The following is a 23,323-nucleotide window of genomic DNA, read 5'->3' as shown; positions in this document are numbered from 1 at the left end:
ATTTATTAGAATCTTGGCGTAATCATCAAATTGAATTAAATGATTTACACGGTCGTTTAGAAGCTCAGGGGGCTTTAATTGTTGAACAAGTCCAGCGTTTGCAAAAGGCCGATATACTGGTCAAAGATTTGTATGTTGAAAATTCACATTTAACAGCATCGGTGCAGAGATTGGAACAACAAAGGGTGCGGGCAAGTATGCTGCAGCAACAGCCACAACAGAGACAAAATTGTTCAGTACTACCAGGAATGCCTTAAAACAGTTAAAAGTTGATTTAACCTTAGAGAAAACGAAACAAAAAGACAGCTTAAGCATTACGGTTAGAAGTCGGACATTTCCCAGAACAAATATCTACAACTTCAATGGATATATTTGGAAGATTACAAAGTGATCGATTGGAGAGTTGTAAGTCTCAATTCGACACTTCTGTTTAGTTGAAAATTGTGTGTCACAATTATTTACGAAATAACCAAAACAACCATAACGACCACCACCCAAAACAAGTTATTAACTTTTAATTACGCAATTTAACAAAAAGTGAGACTATTGCAATATTTTTCACACAGACACTTAAACTTTACCATAACAAATGAAGTTAGAAATGTTATAACACTGCAATCGTTTCCACAAAGCCTTCCAATAGACTACTTACATCTACTATTTACTAATATTACCCAAAAACTAAATATTTAATTTATTTTAAAATACTTATGTTCGGTTACAACGAAATAGACCAAAAAGACAATTAATACAAAGCCAGAAACAATAGAAAGAAATCTCTTTAAAATCCCAAGAATTTTAAGAAAAGGTTAATACTTTAAATATGCGCACAATACATATACAAACAAAAACATACAATTAGGAACCTTAGAACAAATTTTATTTGGCGCAATTTTTTCTGTTATAGTTAAAACTCAATAGTTGTATAACTATATTTATTTAAATATAGTAAAATTAGTGAATTAAGTTTGCAAAATATTTGATTGTATTTTTGTGTGTTTTTTTTTTCTAAGAAATTGTTGAACTGAATTATTTACAGCTTTTGCTCATTGATTTTTTTATGTTTTCTAGTACATCACATGGTGTATTATTTCTCCTCAGAAAAAAATAATATCATCATTTTTATATATAGATGAATGCTCAATATATTTTAAATTTTTACAACCTTAAACTTTACTTTACAACTATTTTATTTCTAACTTAAAATTAATTTTTTAATTAAAATCAACAACACAGTATACAAAATTTTCTTCAAAAATAGATTGGGTTATGGCCGAAACGTTTTTATGTATCAATCGTCAATATCATTGCGCTAATATTCTAGTTATATTTAGAATGTCTAGAGAAAAGGTGTCAACCGAGGCATATTTAAAAATCTATCCAGACAAATTTAATCATTATAATGTCGACTTGAAGCGCCGTTTTATTTCTTAAAAATCTGTATAGTGTTCTAATTACTTTTGCAAACGTTCAATGTAATGTATGACTTTTTGCTTACGGATTTATGGCCATAATCCGATCTTAATGGATGTAGAATACTGTGTTAAAGTAAAATTGTAATTTTGTTAAGTATTATCAAAATTTTATGAAAATGACAACCTTTTTATTCATATCTTAACATTATTCCAATATTTCCAGAGTACAGTATTAGTATTAAACTGATGATATTATTTGAATTCCCAACTAATTTATCCTATCCTTAATTCTCTCTAAAAAACTATTTGATTCCTCCTACGATGACTTGAGTCATATAATTATCTGTTAATTGCATTTTCTTGGCAATTATGATGAAAGAGTTTACAAAACTCCTAACTACTTTTTAGCTCTTCTAATTGTAGTCTATAAAACTGAAATGGAATATTGTTGTTATCAATATTCCCACAATTGGTGATTGTTTTACATTTTTTTTAAATCTTGATTGAAGTTATTTTTAACTCATTGGATCTTGTACATATCCTAATTATAAAAAAAAGAAAGTATTAATATTTTTTATTTAAAATTTGTAAATGTTATTCTAGCCCCTGCCCTCCATTAACACAACATTTTAAGTTATAACAAAACTAAATTATGTTTTTTTATTTTTATTGAAAACCCAAACCCTGTAAAATGTTTGCTTTTAAGTTTATTATTTTATTGTTAATCAATAAAGATAAGAAGATAAATAAATTAAATTTAAATTTATTAAATGTTGACTTAAATTTTAGCATAAAAGAAAATAATAAACTACAACCAAAACAGACGAAATACGAAACCCTTTCAAACTTTATTCAAACCAACAAATACGAAACTAAGAAATGTTTATTGTAATAGTTATAGTTTATTAAAGGTATTGAAATTAAAAATGAAGAGAGTTACAATTAAATATTATATTATTTGAATTCAATCATCATTATGCTGTTGTCGTTGTTGTTCTCCACGTACCACAGGTAAGGTTACCAACATGCTAAAGAGGCGATGTCTTCACGAAACAAAGTAAAATGAAATAAAAAGAAAAAACATGAAATATCAAGAAACATGTACGTAAATTAGGTAGTGTTATAACTTTTTTTGTGTGTGGAATATCACCACCGTATTTAGCGGGGTACACACGATCAGTCTTGACTATCGATTTTCGGAATTATCGATAACTGTCCAACCGTCCAGCAATTACAAAATATTTTCTGGTTGCCTGATGACCGACAAAAGTGAACGGCCACACTGGCAAGCACTGACAAGCAACCGATTATTTGAGCAAAACTGACAGTCAAAACTGATCGGGTGTACTCCGCTTTATGTGAAGAAGTTTGTCTCCCGATAATGAAAAACTGTTTCCATAAAAAAATTCGCACAGTCTTTTCTACCTGGAGCTCACGATAGCACTCGAATTATACAAACCGTATAAGGGGTGTATTCACATATTCAGGGGAACCGGCTAAAGTAACATGGTAACCGACTCTGTCCCCCAAAAAATATGTCTTCCGTAAAGAGCGCATTTATACCGATCTATAAAAAAATGCAACAAAATCGGAGAGTTTTTAGTAAAGTTATTTCATGGCAGATTAGTCCCTTTAAGCCACGTGTGTAAACGTAAGCCCAACTGGAAAGACTCCTATTTTTGAATTTAAAACTTGAATTTTTGTGCAACACTTTCAGTACGGACATGTTTATACCCTCAGCATTTATGCTAACGAGGGTATATACACTTTCATACGGGCAAAATGTGCCTAATCGAAATAATGGTTTTAGACCCCAAGTATGTTTGGACGAAATGTGTTTCAGACAATTTGGAGTTGATTTAGCCATGTCCGTCCGACTGTCCCGCTGGCTGGTGCGCACGATAACGGAGCACCGATTCGGTTCAAAATTTGGCTTTCGTAATATTTTGCCCAAACTTAGTTTAAGTTCGAAGATGGGTTATATCGGTCCAGTCCTTCCGGTACCTCCCCCACAAATGTTCGGAAAATTTGTGCGCACGATAACTCTTAAAGCGAGTAACCGATATGGTCCATACTTTACACATCGTGAAATTTCTACCAAACTTAGATGAGGTTCCAATATGGACTCAATCGGTCCACTCCTTCGGGTACCTCTCACACAAAATTTCGGAAAAGTTCAGTTTAGAACCTGCTCTCGAATCGCTTTGATTTTTATTGTAGCAACTTGTATTCGCTGTCCCTTATACGATGGTACAAGTTTCATAAGGGGCAAGTCCATACTTCCTTAGAAAATAGCCTGAAAGGTGCAAAAAACCCCTATGACACCGTGTGTAGTGGTTGGAGCGCAAGATAAATCTCGAACGGATCTGCAAATTTGGTCCAAAACTTGGCCTTCGTAATATTTTGTCCAAACATAGTTTAAGTTCGAAGATAAACCATGTCGGTCCACTCCTTCAGGTACCTCCCTCACAAAAATTCAAAAATCTTCGAAAAAAATATGCGCACGATAACTCTTGAATGGAGTGACTGATGTAATCCATCCTAATATATCTACCTGATATTGATCAGGTTCGAATATGGACTATATTTGTACACTCCTTTGGGTACGTCCCACACAAAATTTCGGATAAGTTCACTTTAAGACCTGCTCTCGAATCACGATTTGCGATTTGCATTAGCTACCTCCATTACGACGGTAAAATTTTTTTTAGGAGCAGGGTGTAAAAAGCCCTATGTCACCATATGTGACTCTCGAACTGTTCTACCGATTTGGTGCAACATATGGTCTTCGTCATATTTTATCCAAACTTAATTTCATGGGGCAATACCGGTCCCCAACTTCCGGTACTCCTCCCCAATATTTAAAAAATGTCACTAAAATGTTTGGACGATATCACCAATTTGGTCCAAACTTTGGATCTCCTAATATTTTGTCAAAATTTAGTTTAACTTCCAAATTGGTCCTACCAAGGGTACCTCACTCACAAAAGTTCAACATTTGTGTTAATTCATAATCCACATTTTTGTCGGCAAGTTCAAATGTTGAAAAATTCTAAAGAGACGCTAAATACATTCTATCTGTCCGTAGATGAAAGTTTTAATTCATATTGGCTGAGGGTATACTTCTGTCGGCAAAGCCGACTGACACTTTTTTACTTGTTCACTATAGAGAAACAAATTAAAATAGTTTCTTCATGGTCTACACATTTGTAATTGTAATTCGAGAATTCTATTTGTAATTCGTAACATTTCATTTGTAATTCGAATTATTCCACTTGAAATTCGAATTATTCGATTTGAAATTTGAATTATTCCATATGTATTTCGAATCATTCCATTTATAATTCGAATTATTCCATTTGAAATTCGAACTATTCCATTTGTAATTCGAATTATTCAATTTATAATTCGAATTATTCCATTTGAAATTCGAACTATTCCATTTGTAATTCGAATTATTCCATTTGTAATTCGAATGATTTCCTTTGTAATTTCAAATAAAATAATTCGAATTACAAATGGAATAATTCGAATTACAAATAAAATAATTCGAAATACAAATTGAATAATTCGAATTTCAAATGGAATAATTCGAATTACAAATGGAATGATTCGAATTTCAAATAGAATAATTCGAATTACAAATGGAATGTTACGAATTACAAATAGAATTTTCGAATTACAAATGAAATGTTACGAATTATAATTAAAATGTTTCGAATTACATATTAAAAAGGTGTAAACGGATATGCTGTGTAAATTTTTATATATTGAGAAAAATTGCAAAAAGTTATAACCCTAAGGTTTTGGAAGTATTTCTTACAATAGTGATCCGGAAGTCGATCTTTTATTGCCGCAGTTGCCATTGACATTTCTCGATTGATTGGAACGACAACGTCTTGCTTGTAACTTCTTTGATGTAGGGGGTAGTGGTTGATGGGATCGATGAATTTTCAATTTATATATTTTCGAATTTCTCAACGGTATTGCATCATCTCTAAATTTAGCATAATCTTCGTTTGCAAAAATTGGTTCAATTTTACATCGAGGCTTTACCTCAATATTAGATGCAGGCGCTGATTCAATTGTCGATGGCTTTGTAGTGGTAGGTGCATCACCTGTCATGGTTGGTTTTCCTGTTATCAATGAGGTCAAAGTATTCCATATAATGTTGGAATTTAAGGTGGTCTCATCTTCTACTCCCAGACGTTGATCGGAAAGACTGATGATATTTGCTGCTTCATTATTTGATGGTGTAGAATTTTTATGTTGCTGGTCTTTGCTTGGTGTAGTGGCATTGTTGTCCTTTATAGTTTTGACTGTTGTCGTCGTCAGTTGTGGTGCAATTGAGGTTGTTTGTGGATTGAGAGTTATTGGCTTAACAGTCAAATCATTCTCATCATAATAATAATCATCTTCATTATAGGTGTTCTGTAAATAAAATGAAAATTTAATACATGTTATTGATTGAAGGATACTTTAATAAATGGTCTGTCCAGAACTGCAAGAATCTACTAATTTTTACTACTAATTTTTCGATATCATAGAGGAAGAATTGTTATTGTAGTAAAAAGTAGTAGCTTCTTGCAGGTTCTGGAACAGGCATAGTATAATAACAAATTTCACATTAAAACTAAATCACTAATTTCTAAATTCTACATTAAATAAATGTGGGAACAAAAGTTTGAGTGGAGTTTAGGGAGAGAGTAAGGATGTTTATCCATGTTATCCCGCTACAATTATCTAACGACGATCATAATTCATATATTTCTTTTATTTTATTTAACGTTATGTCGTGTAGGATTTGAATGCTGCAAATTTATTGAATTTTTTTAGAGTAGTTTCAAATTAAATCTGTATATATTATTGGTATGCATTTTTTATATATTAGTTTTAGTTTCTTATGGTCTGTTCCAGAACTGCAAGAATCTACTAATTTTTACTATTTTTTCCGAACCAAATAAAGGAAAAAATGCTATCGTAGTAAAAAATAGTAGCTTCTTGCAGGTTCTGGAACAGAGCATTAAGTATAGTACACACTGACAAGCAAAACTGACTGTCATCGAGGTCTATTTCGTGAATATCAAAGACTAACTGACAAATTTCTTTTGTAATCTCTAAATTATACCGTATATATTGTATTTCAAACGTTTTTAGCTAAATAAAAGTTGTTACTTGCAGGAAAATTGTCCTAAAAGTACGTTGACTGTCAGTTTTGAATGATAGTGTGTACTCCCCTTTCCTTTTATTTGGTTAAGCAATTCTTATGAATTTTGAAATTTAGTCCCAATTTACATTAGGCGAGTTTACTTGCGGCAATTGTCAGTTTGTGGGTGAGAGAGGGTGTTGAGAGGCAAAGGGTTACCATATACCTCACCTCTCTCTCCTACAAAATGACAATTGCCGCAAGTAAACTCGCCCAATGTAAATTGGGACTTACACTGATGGGCTGATTGGCTTTGAATTACAAGTTAAATAAAATTGAATTGAAATTCCTGTTTTAATTACAATTTTATTTTAATAAACTTGAGCTAAATAGACGAAAACTTTGAATTTTATTTAAAAGGAACCGTATTTAAATATTTTATAGCCTTTCCGTTCTTCCAAAGCAAAAGAAGATAGAGGGATTTGGTAGACCTTCGTTTTAATTTTCATATCCACAAACAGGCTTTATATTATATCACTGTAAGTCAAGTTTCCAACACTTTAAAATCGAAATGTTTATGGATTTTAATAATTATTCACATACATCTTGAAAATCATTTTGACCCATTTCAATAATAGCGACATCCTTAATCACGACGTGTATATTGTATTTGCCTGATTGACGTTGATCGTAGACAATACGAGCATTTTCTTCATGAGATCCATCTGCATCTGTGTTCATTTGAACCCCAGAGAAAGATGTTATTGTCATGAACAGCGCAAACAACAACACTGCAGAATGTTTAACCAGTTTTATTGAAGATTGCATTCCTGTCGTTCTGATTGAAATCACGAAAAAAATCAATGCCGTTCTAAAACAGGTGCAAGTTGCGTTTTCAACAACGAAAATGAGACTGAACTTATGTTCTACTCTATTTAGCTACGAAAGGGAATGTTTTCAGGGATTCTGCGTGAATAACTTGAAAAATGCCATCAATACAATACCGGCTTTTAAACCTAAACTAAAAAACAAACATACTCGTACATACATACATGTATGTTTTTGAAGATGGTCAATGAATTCTGTGATCTTGCATTCTTAACAATTTTCAGTTATTTAAAGGCAATGTTTATTTTCCTTGACTTCTTGTTTGTGTTCAAGGGGATATGTGTGAAGAGCAAATATCAATATTTATAGGGAATGCTTAGCTTTGTGTAACATAGGGAAGATGTTTGCATTTCTTATTAGAAACTGTATTAATTTGTAGTGAAACTAAATATCCGTAAAACTGCTTCTCATGTACTTCCCATTGATATTTTGTACCCCTACTCCCTACCATCTGATTATACCATCCGAGTCTAGCAAGTTTTGCTAGAATTGTAAAAAGAGACTTTAAATTTTATTTGCCTTATATGATAGAGATGAGAATATTTCATTTTGATGGGTAATTTATTCATGTTAGGAAACCATGGGTAACATGTTAGGAAACCATGGGTAACATTTTATACACTTTAGCTCTGTTCCTTTACGTGCAAGAATCTTCAAGTTTTACCGCTTTTTACTCGAAAAGCGTTCCTTTACTTCTTACACCATGCAATTCATATGGGAGCAGTTTACAACTTTTACTACTTTTGCTGGTTTTACAATTTTTAAAAGTAAAGGAACAGGCCATTTAATTCAGTTAATTTCTATTTTGATTACAAAGTGCATATAGGAATCATTTTTAATAATTCTCTTACGAGTTGAGCTGAAATGACCTAAGCGATACATTGAAAAATTAGGAGTCTACCGAAGTCCCACAAATACAACCATTATGCTACGTTTCACGGGTGGTTAAGTCTGATCATATTAGGATGTTATAGACGAAGATTAATGCTTGGTTTAAATCCACTCGATTTCAACTGTCAAATCCATAGGTTTAACGTCAAATGAAATCCAGATGAGAATTCATTTGACGTTTGAGCTATGGAATTGACAGTTGAAATCGAGTGGATTTCGTAAATGTAAACTTACCATAAGCTTGGTAAATACAGTCGAAATCGCTTATAACGTCGTCGTTTATAACGTCATATCGGTTATAACGACGATATCCAAAAGTCCCAATTCTCTGGGGCCCTTTATAACCCTATCGCTTATAACGACATATCGGTTATAGCGACAAATTCCGTCGGTCCCTTGACCGACGTTATAAGCGATTTCGACTGTACCATTTATACTTCAATCATTCGAAAGTTGTATATACGAATTAATGTTAGTTGTTGAGTTAGTTGCATGGCACAATTACCAAGGCAGTGGTATCACACCAGCTGTTCGAATATGAAGTGTGAATATCCCCAACAACATAAAGACAATTTTGAAATAACATATTACAAATATGTCGATGCCACTACCTGGTCGATATGCCTTGGTTAGTTGTTTTTAACCAAAATTTTCCTATAGTTCGACTTTGATGGCAAGTATATTTTTCAATGTCCAGCACAAATACTAGGGTCTGGGGTGTGGAAAGTTCCTTTTGGAGGAAAAAGCCCTTAATCAGTATATGCAGAACCCCAAAGGGCAGATCCGCCGTGAGCCGAACTTTTGCTGGAAACCCTAAATTATCCTTCTTTAGTCAAAACATATGTATGTACATTTCGACCTTCTAAATTGCTTCCTTCCATGTCCTTTATTTCAAGAACGGCAATAAAAGTTCCACAAGGTGACATTTTTCAGCTTCGAAATCTTCTGCAAAATGACCGTAATTGTAACCCATTTTGCTGAACACGTTAATATCATGGTTTTTTTGCAGGATACGAATTTCGGAACCGGTTATTCGGAGATTACAACACCATTGTGACGAGCGATGGAGTGTGAGCGTAATGTGTATTGAATACACGGTGAATCCCAGAACATGCCTGAATATGTCGCTTCGATATTATTTTATTCAGTAGTCTTATTTTATTCAGTAGTCTTTTAAAATGATACGACATATTCAGTGCGATCATAAATATTTCCCTCAGAATTTTCCGCACGGAAAATAATTTAAAAATGCGAAAATCTTTTAAAATCGATATTTTAAAACGTTGAAAACCTACTAGAATCACTTAATTATGGAATATTTTCGCCGAATGGACACGCAAAAAGCGCTCGGCACATACAATGCGTTGAGCGTTGCGGTACAACAACCACATGAAAAAAGTGTAAGTGAAGTATCGCATCGTATGTGCCGAGCGCTTAAGAGATGCAGTTAAAAGCTTGTTTCAAGTCCAATAAAACTAAAGAATATACAGGGTAATCATAAACAAAAATTCCGTGCGGAATTTGTTCCCTTTCCCCAAGGCAAATTCATATAAGGTATGTGCATGAATTACAACAACTAACAAATTTACAAAAACAACAAATGACTTTCAAGATGTATTTTGTCTTCTCTTTCATTGAAGTTGCATTTCTTGTCCATTGTTTAAAATTCGCGTACAAATCTAGAAACAAAAATCAAATGCCTGCCAGAAAGTCTGTATACCAAAAAGTTATTTTGGCATTTCTCTCTCTCGTTAATTTTGAAAATAGAGAAATAAAAAAATGTTCTGAAAACACCAAAATTGTGAGAAAAATATTAAACATGAATGAAAATTATATAATTTAATATTAAATAGATATCTGAAAGAAGGACAAATATTTTTTCAGTTCATATCAATTAATTTTAATCGTCTTTTGGCTGCAACTTTTTTAAAATAAAATAAAAAGTATGAAGATCTGTATACTGTTGCTTTGAATTTTGGTACCATGTTGCATGAACGGGTTAATTTGTGTACGTAATTATAAGAGCGAACAACGTGATTCAAATGCTGGTATGAACATGGCATTAGTCTTTTTTATGTAAGTCCTTGGTCACACTAGAGTGTTTCATTGAAACAATTTCATGAAAACAAGGGTTCCTAGGTTGAGTTTCACAGTAGAGTGATATCATAAAGTTGCTGTAGTGGGGAACTCGATCTATAAATACCTAAAAGTTTCAATGAAACCACTCTAGTGTGACCTTCGACTTAATACATTATTTTAAATCCATGATGTATACTAAATAATTGGAAAATAGTATGAAAGTGCTTTCGTGTATTTTTTCCTCTATCACTACTATATTTTGCAACACCGCTAAAAAAATGGTGATGTATGCAGTGTGTGTACTCAGCCTATGTAAAGGCCGTGACAGAATCAGCTTGTAGCTTGCTTTCAAGTGTCAAATTATATGGGGGAACGCCGGTAGAATTGCAAAGAGTCTCTGGCATTCCTCTATAATTTGACATTTGGGAAGCAAGCAAAGCAAGCCACGATTGATTCTTTCACAACCTTAAATGTATTTAACTTTGGTGGTGAAAAAATCTTACGCACCAACATTTGGCTAGGTAGAACCCATGGTACAATTACTTAGGTAGAAACATCGGCGAATTGCTACAACAAAGCAACTTTTTTTTTAATGTAAACTGTCAAAATTTTCGGCAAATGGTTTCTTGTTGTCTCTTTTTATCGCTTGTGTCATGGTACAATTACTTAGGTAGATGCCTCAGCCCATGGTACAATAAGAAAGGTAGATGGATCGGCGAATTGCTACAACAAAGCAACTTTTTTTGTAATGTAAACTGTCAAAATTTTCGCCAAATGGTCTCTTGTTGTCTCTTTTTATTGCTTGTGTTTGCCTATAAAGTGTAGACATGCTATCTCTTACTTACCGAATCATATGGTTTTTTGTTTTGATTTTTCATGGCGAATTCCTAGTTTTTTGACGTTTTAGATTCGATCAGCTGGGCTGAGACATCTACCTTTCTAATTGTACCATGCCTCAGCCCAGCTGATCGAATCTAAAACGTCAAAAAACTAGAAATTCGCCGTGAAAAATCAAAACAAAAACCATATGATTCGGTAAGTAAGAGATAGCATGTGCTCACTTCAATGTACAAACACAAGCGATAAAAAGAGACAACAAGAAACCATTTGGCGAAAATTTTGACAGTTTATATTACAAAAAAAGTTGCTTTGTTGTAGCAATTCGCCTATGTTTCTACCTAAGTAATTGTACCATGAATTGTACCATGGCTTGTGTTTGTACATTGAAGTGAACACATGCTATCTCTTACTTACCGAATCATATGATTTTTGTTTTGATTTTTCACGGCGAATTTCTAGTTTTTTGACGTTTTAGATTCGATCAGCTGGGCTGAGGCATCTACCTAAGTAATTGTACCATGGTCCGTGTTTAGACACACGGGAAAGTAAATTGAGTTTTTAGGCAATAGGGGTAGGAAAGAGTATTGAGGAGCTCTTTCCTCTCCGCTCTCTCCCAAAAACTCAATTTACTTTCCCGATAAATTTGTGTGTCTAAACACGGACATGGTAGAACCCTAATATCAGCTGGTCTTGTCATTTGTTGTTTTATGGTGGTTTTTTTTTTTTTTTTTTTAATGTTCATCCAGAACATCGTTCGTTCTGTCACTGAGCTATATCCCATTTAATTTTGTTTCGTCATTTGTTTGAATGAAAAATTGATAAGTGGCTTATATTTTTGAGAGTCGATAAGAATGTCATTGTATAGAGGCAAATATTGAAGAGAATTGTTTGTTTTTCTGTCATCGTGAAATTGTTGTTGTGTACTTAAATTTTGCAAAGTTTGTAATCCATCAAATATGATTAATTGGGAAATGAGGTGGTTTCTTGTAATGACCATGGTGGTCTATGGATACAGTAGTACAGTTGTAACTACTGTTATACCACCCTCATCGGGAGCTGAAGAAGGAGTAGCAGGCCACGATTCTACTCAAGCAGACACTCCGGTAAATACTCGAAATGTGGGGGATGGTGACTTGACGGTTCTGTGCCCCAATATGGTACGATATGTTTTTGAGAGTGCCATGCCACATGATGAATCTAAATCAGGCATATTTGAGAAATATCCTCCATCCGGAGATGATGGAAATTCTGGAGGTGAAGTCGACTTACGAACATGTGTCGAATCGTGTTGTGAAAAGGGTCGAAATAATACTTGCAATGTTGTTTTCATGTTCAAAGCAAAATGCTACCATGTGCGATGTGTCAGCAATGATGCATGTCTGCCCAAAGAACGTAGATCTTTGCCGGGACGTGTACAAATGGTTTTGGTCAATCCCGTAAGAGCCGATGGTGAAAAAGAGAAATTTTCATGGCTGGATTCCCTGAAATCATCGAAGGCTTTGAATGAAATATTGCCTTTTGAAGAGAGCGAAGGGAATGAAAACGTCAATTCCCTTAACTTTTGGAAACAACCTCACAAAATGCCATACTATTCACGAAGTGGAGAAACCGTTGTGCCCAGTAATTATGATGAGGATGACTTTCCTTTGGCTGAAAAGAGGGTTAAACAATTGCTAATGTCATCACCTTTGGATGAAAGTGAGGGAATACTACCAGAGGATTTGGCATACTATCGTGGGAATTTATCGCCTGATGCAGCAGCTTTAACAAAGTTTTTAACATGTAATATGGATTTGGGTTCGGAAGCAGGCGGTGGCAGATGTCCTCCAAACGAGGAATGTGTTTCAGTCGATGTTAATGCGGGTATTTGCAAATGTGTTCGAGGTTTCGTACGTAACCATTTGCGCGTCTGTGTTCCTGACTCAATAGACTATAATTTATTGGATGAATCGGGAGGAGCACACAATGTTATGATGGCTTCAGCTTCATCAAATGAGGCGACCACAGTACAAAAACCAGAAACTGAGCCTACACCAAAAACTGATACTAATAAAAAGTTAATGGTCTCCGTAGTATCCAAAGAAGTACGTTTGCCTGAAAAAGAAGTCACACTGGCCGCATTTACTGTGCCCGATGAAGAATCGAGCAGCACCAAATACAAGTATCTCTGGACACTAATTAACCAACCCAAAAGTCCAATGAATGGTACCATATCCGATCAAAGCCAATCAAAAGTAAAGTTATCCAACCTTTCAGAAGGTTTGTACACCTTTAAGGTGACTGTGACTGGCGATAACGGAACTTATGGCGAAGCAATGGCTAATGTAACAGTGTTGCCTGAAAAACGTATAAATCGTGTACCCCAAGTTATAATAACACCCAGCGAACAGACTATTAGACAACCCACAACTAATGCAATTTTAGATGGTAGCACCAGTGTAGACGACGATAAAATTGTTTCGTGGCATTGGGAAGTCGTCTCCGGTCCCATCGGATATCAACCGAAATTACCCGAAGTCAATACTTTGCAATTAACTGATTTAACATCACCTGGAAATTATACTTTCAAATTAACAGTTACCGATACGGATAATGTTACAAATTCGACAACAGCAAATATAACGGTATTGAAGGGAACCGATTATCCACCAGTGGCAAATGCTGGGGATGCAGTAATCCTCTATTTGCCCAATAACAATGTTACATTGAATGGCACAGCCAGTTCTGATGATCATGAAATAGTTGCCTGGGAATGGACCAAAGATGCCAGTGATGAAGCTAAAGCTGTAGATATGCAAAATACAAGAACACCCTATGTCCAGCTATCCAACTTAGAGGAAGGCATGTATACATTTGTATTGAAAGTGACAGACGGCAGTGGACAATCGAGTACCGCAAAAGTTCATGTTTTTGTTAAACCACCAACAAACTCGCCGCCAGTTGCAGTGGCTGGTACCAATGTGGTAATTATTTGCAAGAATAATATGTATGTTAAAGAAAAACTGTTAATGTCATTATTATTTTTTTTTTTTAGACAATAAATCTACCAACCAACTGGATGACATTGAACGGATCTGCCTCAACAGATGACATTGGTATAAAATCATATGAATGGAAAGAGATTTCAGGACCTAATTCAGCCAATATATTGAAATCAAATGAAACGGTATGTATTTTGATAACCTGTCAATATACATATAAATATAAATACAAGTTCATACTTGTGGCATAAATGATCGAAATAATTTATACTGAAAATATCAGTATACATTATAATCAGAATATAATGCTTGTCCATGTACTCGATAATTTGTAATAATTATTACAAATGATAGTTGTATACTGGAAAAATTGCTGAAAAGTGTGTTTCAGCAACATTTAGTAAGTAAGAGGACAAAGTCTTATGCCAGACTATGAAAATTTTCATTAACATGAAAATGAGTTTATAGGTAAGAGGTATGAAGGGGGTGAAACTGTACACAAGGTTCTGTAATCTGAAATTATTCTTTGTGTTTAAATTCGTAACTCTAAAACCAATGCAAAGCAATGAAAATATCAAAATTTTCATATGATTTTATATACATATGTATGCGTGTGGACGTTAATGAAAATTTAAAAGAGAATAACAAAAGAATTTTCTAAAGAATAACAAAGAATTTTCTAAGGAAGTCTGGCATAAGACAAACCTATAGTAGCGTAAAAATTTCTGACTGTTGTTCAACAACACCGTTTCATTTAAAACGCCTAAACGTATGCTCAATATTTATTAAAAAAAACAAAGTTTTTAGAACGAATTTTCTTATACGTATCTAGGGAGTGCTGCTTGTTATTAAAATGTACTTCAGATAATTCAATTTAATAATACCGAAATATAGATTGTACATATGTATTAAAATATATTTATATATGTGCGTAAATTATCGACCATCAAAGGATTCGAGTGTTGTAACACATTTTTTAATCCTTTACAAACGGCTTATATTTTAAGGTGGCCAATGCAACCGGTTTGACTCTCGGTCTATACGAATTCCAATTGACAGTAACGGATGAAAGTAATAACACTGCCACGGATAGCATATGGATTAAAGTGGTCCAAGAGAAAAATTCACCACCTGTGGCAAATGCTGGAGGCGACCAAAGTATTACATTACCAGTATCTGCAATTTATTTCAACGGATCTTTGTCTTCAGATGATTTGGGTGTGGTAAAGTATCAATGGACAAGGGAAGATGCCAGTTTAGCAGCTGGGCAAATTGTGGGTACTACTGATAGTAGTCCTGTTATGATTGTAAGTATAGCCTAAATAAGAAAAAAAATGTATCAATATATCATTTCTTCACTTTACAGCTTACCAATCTAGTATCGGGCCGTTATGTCTTCAAATTGACTGTTAGCGATGAACAAGGTTTAACGAGTTCAGATACTGCCAGTGTTTTTGTCCATCCCGATCCAATGCTATTGAATTTGGTACAACTTACATTGCCCATGAATATTTCAATGTTAACACATTCTGCTTTGAACACCATTGTACAAAAAATTGGTCTTCTTATGGGTGATATGAAGGTACAAGTTCGTGATTTGCAACATGATTCTAGAACAAATGCAGCTATATTGGTGTTTTATGTTGAGGTAAGAAAATGTTTTTAATAGGGTAACTTTGGGTAGCTTCGCCAGCGCCAAAAAAAAGATCGTCGAAAGGAAAGTTGAAGCTCTTCAATAAAACCGAAACTTTCCCTAGGACGGTCAAGCGATCTAGGGGAGCAAGCTGCCCCACTTTAACCTATATTTTTTATATATATCTTCTAATGTATTTTTAATTACTCATTAGTCTGAAAAGGCTGGCAAACCCACACCTGTAGATGGTTTGACCATAGAGCGCCAGCTTAAAGAAAAACTTCAACGTGACGCCTCTATATTGGGTACAGTATTTGCTGATGTTCGCACGGTCGTGTGCCAGAATCCATGTTCCGGTCATGGTGTTTGTAATTCAGATACCCGAGCTTGCTTTTGTGAAGCTTTTTGGATGCCATCATTTGGCTTTTTCTGGGGTATAGAGGAGGCTAATTGCGGTAAGCGGTCAACAGTAGTAATTATTTTTTAAGATGTACTCAATTGTTCCATTTCTTTCATTTACAGATTGGTCCGTACTTTATGTTTTTGTGGGTGTTATTGTGACACTTCTGATGCTTTCAGCTGTATTTTGGGGCATTGCCATAGCCTGTCGCCAAAGCAAAAAGCCACGTTCCAGACCAAAAGTGCAAAAGTATTCTCTAATTGGTGCACAAGATGAGGAAGCACCCAATTGTAAGTAAACGTAAATTGCTTTAAGTTTTCGATATAAACCAGAAAGCCCATCTTAAAGTCTATTAGCGCTAACAAACACTTCTAAACAAGTTTGATAAACGTAATCGTAATGGACAAAGCCCGCAAAAAAGGTTTATCAGAATCGCTCAAGTTAGAACTATAAAAATGAGGTAGGGTAGCTTAATATTATTTTATTACACACGCCGCACCGTGGTTCAGAATAGTTTATTCTTGGTCAAAACTCTGTAACTTTTGAACGGATAGAGATATTTTCATAATTTTTTTTATTCGACAGATACATAATCCTTCGATGCATTAAAAGCATTCGAACACGGTAAAAGTCAGATTTCGCACTTTGTATTTTCACTTATTTTGTGTCACTTTCTTGTAAGAAACACTTCAAATATAATAAAAATAAAGTAGAAGATTTTGAGGTTATGTGCGCTTTTAAAGTCCGGCAACGTTCGGCAATGAAAGTGAAAATTGAAATTGGTTCATTAACTCGTGCCGAATGCAGAAAATTTTATGTGGTTTTGCGTAAATTTGCTCGACAAGAATTATAAAACTTTTTTAGGTTTGCATATGAAGTCAGTGTTAAACCTCTTACCAAATAATGTTAGCCACATTGGAGTCTACAGCATTCTGCTGTGTTCTAAAGTCAAACTATTTACAAATCTTTTATAAATATATACAGTTATAGTCAAAATATGTCACATCATATTGTGGGATTTTCAAGGTAATAATTTTAAAGATATTCACATTAAAACTAAAACGAAACACAACAAAAAAGCTTCTGGACTTATCGGACGTCGATGCCTTCAATTCTGTAGACAAATAACAGACCTTCCAGTTTGGAAAAAATTGTTTGGAAAACATTTTTCTAATTTTTTTTTTCAAAATGTATAATTCCAAAATTAAAAAAAAAACTCTTATAAAAACTTATGTATGTATTAAAAAAATGTCTATTTGTGTAAAAAGCTATAATTTATATGGGAAACGGTATGATAAAAAACAAAATTTTCCCATGTAATTTCAAAAAATTTAAAAAAGTGTTAAACGGACGGAACGGGACTGGTACAAAAGTATATATGGACTAAAAGAGGACACTCTCTGGCATCAGTCTGCGGAAACGAAACCTTATTCCATGCTAAAAGTTCTAGTCCACTAAAGTTTAAATTTCATTAAAATTTAGTACCTGAGGAAAAATAAAATAGCTCAATTTGTGTAAACGCTACGGTAATTTACTGAAACGGTTCTTAAAGACAATAACCCAACCAACTTAACAAAAAAACTGAACACAATATCTGCTATAGTTTCTGAGAAATAGCTATTCCCTTCTCCTTACAATATTTTGATCAAGAAGGACCTTCCGTCCACTGAACTAAAAATAGAATCATACTGTACTGCATAATTTAATAGAAATATCCACTTGCCCATTCTGAAATGTGTGATTGAAATGGTTTATTTTTCTGCTAAAAAGCTACGAATAGAATAGAGCTTTCCATGTACGAATATGAATGATAGTAATTTTCATTTCCCTCTTTGCTAAAAGTCTTTAAAAAGTTGTGCGATACCTTTTTTATGTATTATATTTTTTGCATTTCTTTTAGATTCTCGAACATCCCTTACGGATTCTGAGACAGATTCTGATGTTCTTTTTGAATCACGTTCAAAGTCCAATGGAATTTTGCGTTTGAATGGTGTGTCAAAGAATAAACACAATGGTCATGATCGCAGTAAATATCCAGGAAAACATGGACGTAAAGTGAAGACGTAAATACAATATTAATTAAAAACTGCATAAGTTAAGAAAACGAAACAAATCTATTTTATTATTATTATATTTATGTGATAGTTTTCATAAATTTTGTTTAATTTACTTTAAGGGAACATATGTATGTTGACCGTATATATGTATTGTAACGATCTGTATGTTCCTTGTATTGTATGTTCCTTTTGTGTTCAAATTAATTTATACAAACAATATGTATAAGGCTTTATAACATACATATATAGAATATGAAAATATTTATTATTTACGCACATCTTTATTTTAGGTATTATTTATTGCATATATAAAGTACTTTCAATTGTATTATTAAACAGTATAGCAACAATTCATTTTCTGCGCTGGGCGTACATTTCGGCAGTAGTCAGACAGATTTTTCAAGTACATACAAATAATTTTTTTCATGATGATTTTAAAAATTTTAAATATTGCAATCGTGTGATTGTCTTTTAATGATGCCGTAACAAATATGTACTAAATAAATAGGCTCCTTACATACCTCATCTTTTAATGCAGATCTTCAAGCCGAGGCCTGCCACACTAACATCATCAATTTAAAATTCTTCAAGTATTATTAATTCATTCCATTTGTATTCTATGAATATTTAAAGTGCAATATATTAGTTATTTCAATTTAATTTAATAATAATGCATATGTACATATGTCTGAGAAATATTGCCCATAACGTTCAAAATATTAATTTTTTCCTGAGCTTCGTTCTCTTAGAAAATCAATTTAAGCTACGCATTCTAAAAAGTTCAAAAATACTAGGCAATCAGTGTAGTCGATTGAAAACAATTGCCTGAATGCAAGGTGATTCAAATCAACTTACTTATTAATGATCTCTTGCCTCACAGTGTAGAAGTTTTTGCAATGTCATCTCCTATTAGACGTGTCTTCAGTAAATGTAGGCTGAAATTATACACATTTTTCAAAGCAATTGTACTTCCAAAAATGTAAATCATTAGTGGTACATTTTTTTCTGATATATCCAAAGTTAGTAAAACATTTGAGCAGGAGTTATCTGTTTTTTAGTGCTAAGTCCCGGTTCACACTAGCGTGAATTTCATTAAAAAATTTCATGAAATTAGGGGTTCTTAAATCGAATTCCCCACTAAAGCAATTTTATGATTTTACTCTACTATGGAAGTCGATCTAGAGACGCATAATTTCATGCAAATTTTTTAATGAAATCACTCTAGTGTGGACCGGGACTATTTTGTATTGTTGCTGAGCTTTTTGGCCAGATGTTTTAAATTTTAATTTATTTTTTGTTCACAATTATAATAATTAATATTTCATTTTGCTTTTCATTTTTAGTCATACATAATAAAAAATAATGTATTTGTACCTTCTTACGATAACAAAGTAACCATACATTTATTTTTTAAAACGTATACCACCCACACACGCAACACTACTCCTCTTCTACTTCATATTGTACTTATATTGTAGACATTAAGAACGAAAGAAACCCAAAATAAATGTATTATTACTACTATTGTAACTGTATAAAAAACTACAATAACAATAAAGTACATGCTTAATGATAACAACAACGATAATCAATTATTTGCGCCTCCTTCTTTATTATATTCAATTATTTGGGAATTTACGTTTAAAATTATAATATAATCTTGTATTGGCTTTATCGTACAAAGGGTGGGACATTACGACTTTGCGAAAATGTCCATGTTCCAGTAATAGAGCCACCAAACCACAAAAATAACCAAAAACTAGGGGGACAAATGAACTCCAAAATTTTTGTATATCAATAATAGCCTCGGCTGGGGCTTGCTCTTCGTTGGGAAAATGTTTCACTGTATCTTGTAACCATTTATTTATTAAGCCCGCTTCCATTAGCCGCTCCAAATATTTGTCAATATGTGGTTTTAGTGGGGAATTTCTTGTCAAGCCCAAAGCCACAGGCATTTTAACAACACAATCACGCATTATGTGTAGCACAGCATCATCATCGTTGCTTTCAGTTGTCATCAGACGTAGATGTTGTAAAAAGTATTGGTTGTCATAATAGGCATAACCACCTTTGGTAATTTTTTCAGTCTATAAGAAATCGTTAAAGAAACGATATTAATTTAAAGGACATTGACATCTAAAGGAGGTGATAACTTTCTCCAATATCCAAACACACTCTATACTCACCACCCCATTAATATTTGTCAAAACATCTGTATTTGTACCCAATTCCTTAAGTATTGGATCAAATGCATTGTCAAAAAGTTTCTTATTCTCAATGGAACCCACGGATAATGTTAAACGACTTTGCACCAACTCCTCCAAGGTGTCTATAGTTATTTTAGGCGCCGGATTTGCCAAAATGGCAGTAAAACTGGCCCTATAACTGACCGTTATTAAAATACAATAAAGCCAATACCAACCCGTCAATACACGCAATGGCCAATTCCTTGGTACTCTTGGCATGGAGACATACATCAACATGGAATAGGTTAATAGAATACAATTCGAAAAATTATCAAACAAATCTTCTGCTTTCTTAGGCACCGTCATTTGATTCAGATATCGACGAAATTTCACATCTCGAAAACGTTCAATATTTGCCTGGGCGGTGGTGGAGTGTCGTTTGCGGAATAGAGCAAAGAATGATTTTTCATTGAATTTTGAAGATTTTTCACGCATTAGCAGAGCATGCAAGAATGAGAGGAAATAAAATACAGTGCCGACGAGAAACAATGACAACATTACACCAGTCCACATGCTGGAGCTGAATGGTTGAATAAATGTTTTCCATGAATTGTCCTGTGATGATTCGGGTGTAAGAAATGTTAAGCATTCATAGCTATGTGGACGGCTAAAATCCAGTACGGAATTGTAGTCAGTAAATATGTGCAAATCACCAATGGCAATGGCTGCGGAATAGGAGCTCTGCAAAAGGATGCAATCACTTTACATAGGCAATGTGGTATTTAATACAAAATATTAACTTACTATCTGGCCTATTAACCCACTGTACGATCCATTAGGCAGCTTTGTACCCCAACGTTCTGTCTCAGTATCGGGACTTTCATAGAAGTAGGGCTTAAAGTTTAAAACTTTACCCAAAGACTTGATGATTTCAATTTCAAGACCGCCAAATGATTTTCCCGATTCATCTTTGGTTTCAATCACCATGGGAACATGTTGATAGACAGCAATGGGTAGTTTATTGCCTGATTATGAAAAATATCATTAAATTATATGACCCTTCTATGTACCTTGAGTATCAACATAAAATTGAAACCGATGTAGGCCACACCTTTTAGATCTGTTGAAGAGTTGGGAAATAGTTGCATCTTCCTTATACGCCTTCCTTTGGACCACATCAGTAAACGTTTAGTAACCACAATGCCATTCAAAATATTTGGAAAAGCAATTGTTGATATAAGAAACCTTAAGAGGATTTGAACATAACCAAACAAATAATTTCCTAATATAAAAAATATATTCATGCCATCTTCTACCTTCCCTCCTCTTTCAATTGCTTTATATATATTGACGATATCATGTTTGACCAAATATGCAGCATATCTTCGGCTATTAAACGCTCATCGTAAATAAAAACAAATTTACGTTTTGTATTGAGGACACGATATTTTTCCAGAAACATTAGTAAACGTTTCACCTGACCTCCATTTAGCAGAGTGATGAAATGAATTTCACAATTGAAAACTTTAATTTGTTTCAAAACTCGTACAATTTGATAATTTGGTGCCCTCAAATCATCGTAGTCTTTGATTTTTATATAGAAATTTGTTAAAGGCTCACGGGAATATTGAAAGAATGTCCTGTCGTAGATGGGATCATACCATTCATCAGTGATGACAACAAAACAACGTTCGATGCGTGACACCACTAATATTTGAGCCAGAAGTAGACGCAATGATTCTATGGATCTGCTCTCGCTTTGAAAACTGTGGGTGATGTAGTTTTTTGGTGATTATAGTCTTTTATTATGAAATTTCCAACATACATACCTTCTTGGTTCAATAAAACATTCTGCTGACTTAAAATTCCCCATTAGAAGATATATTGTTAGAGTTAGCCGAGTGCCCAAGATGCGTGATATCCTCATGATTGTTTCTTAAATGGCAACCAGTTGAGTACTGAGAGCCGTTGTGTTTTGTTTTAATGGAGGCTTCGTTAACCAAAGTTTTCTGTTGTTACAAGTGACATTTTCAATTAAACTTTACGTTGACCTATGTTGACCATAATTGTTGTTACCTGTCCCTCTCCATATAGGTATGTTAAATTTTATTACAATTGAATGTAAATCTATGTTAACAGAAGCAATACGAATGTTAAATCTGGGGAAGTATTTCTAATAGGAAGCTTTTATTTGTATGTGTGTATATTCATAATGTATGCATATTGCACTCGTTCAACAAAAGGATAAGAATTCAAAATTTTATATTTTTCAGTAGAGACAAAAAACTGTTGAACGTACATATGTAAGTTGTTACTCTCAAGACAAAAAGAGTGGTATAAAGGTATTTTCTGACGAAAGAGAAGAAAAAATAATGGGATATGTTTACAAGGGGTGGAGTTGATCGTTATGTATTGTCGCTGTATCTAAGCATTTATTCCGAATAGAGGTTCCCTTTCTTTTAAACCTCTTTTCATTATAAATTAACATCTTTATAGATTGATACAATATACTCTCGTAATACTTTGTTTAACATAAGTTCGAAGATGGCCTTATCGGATAACTCCTTTAGGCACCTCCGCCACAAAACCTAAACATTTTTCGATCAACACAACTCTCGAATGGAGTAACCGGACATAGATCAGTGTAGGAATTCTGTAACTTTTATCGATTCAAAAGTTGTTAAAATTTCTTTTGTTTTTGTAACAACTACAAAACAAACAAATGAAATTGTTGTAAAATAAACAATGAGTAAAGTTGTTAAAAAGTTACAGAATAGGCCTACAGTAGGCCTATTCTGAAACTTTTT

General features: G+C 33.7%; 4 protein-coding genes across 9 annotated transcripts in view; 2 read left to right on the top strand and 2 right to left on the bottom strand.

Moving 5' to 3' along the window:
• The window catches only part of Nin (blastoderm-specific gene 25D), a 115,393-nt gene extending 113,010 nt beyond the window's left edge, over positions 1–2,383 (top strand). For all 6 annotated transcript variants that reach the window (XM_073964767.1, XM_073964768.1, XM_073964765.1 and 3 more), the window contains one exon: positions 10–2,383. In XM_073964767.1, coding sequence (XP_073820868.1) covers positions 10–257 — 248 coding nt within the window. In that variant the 3' untranslated portion in view covers positions 258–2,383. The remainder of the gene's footprint in view (positions 1–9) is intronic.
• Positions 2,329–7,368, bottom strand: LOC141391982 (uncharacterized). The gene is made up of 3 exons (XM_073964806.1): positions 7,165–7,368; positions 5,239–5,846; positions 2,329–2,458 (listed from the first exon to the last, which is right to left on the bottom strand). The coding sequence occupies exons 1-3, from the start codon at positions 7,330–7,332 to the stop codon at positions 2,380–2,382; spliced, it is 855 nt and encodes a 284-aa protein (XP_073820907.1). The 5' UTR covers positions 7,333–7,368; the 3' UTR covers positions 2,329–2,379.
• A 4,348-nt stretch (positions 7,369–11,716) lies between these two features.
• On the top strand, positions 11,717–19,918 carry LOC141391968 (dyslexia-associated protein KIAA0319-like protein). Its single transcript, XM_073964760.1, has 7 exons — positions 11,717–14,222; positions 14,294–14,425; positions 15,248–15,547; positions 15,607–15,888; positions 16,088–16,328; positions 16,396–16,563; positions 18,174–19,918. Exons 1-7 carry the CDS (start codon positions 12,216–12,218, stop codon positions 18,338–18,340), a joined length of 3,297 nt encoding a protein of 1,098 aa, XP_073820861.1. The 5' UTR covers positions 11,717–12,215; the 3' UTR covers positions 18,341–19,918.
• Positions 19,919–19,949: 31 nt separating this feature from the next.
• On the bottom strand, positions 19,950–22,482 carry Ir68a (Ionotropic receptor 68a). Its single transcript, XM_073964786.1, is given in 5 exon segments — positions 19,950–20,417; positions 20,517–21,541; positions 21,628–21,761; positions 21,833–22,282; positions 22,346–22,482. Coding segments are annotated over 5 exon segments (2,175 nt in total). The 5' UTR covers positions 22,444–22,482.
• Positions 22,483–23,323: the final 841 nt, after the last annotated feature.

Source organism: Musca autumnalis, unplaced genomic scaffold (assembly GCF_047663935.1).
Source record: "Musca autumnalis isolate F117 unplaced genomic scaffold, ASM4766393v1 scaffold_2, whole genome shotgun sequence".
NCBI lineage: Eukaryota > Metazoa > Arthropoda > Insecta > Diptera > Muscidae > Musca > Musca autumnalis.
The sequence above is the reverse complement of the archived record's forward strand: the minus strand, read 5'-3'. Positions and strand labels throughout refer to the sequence as shown.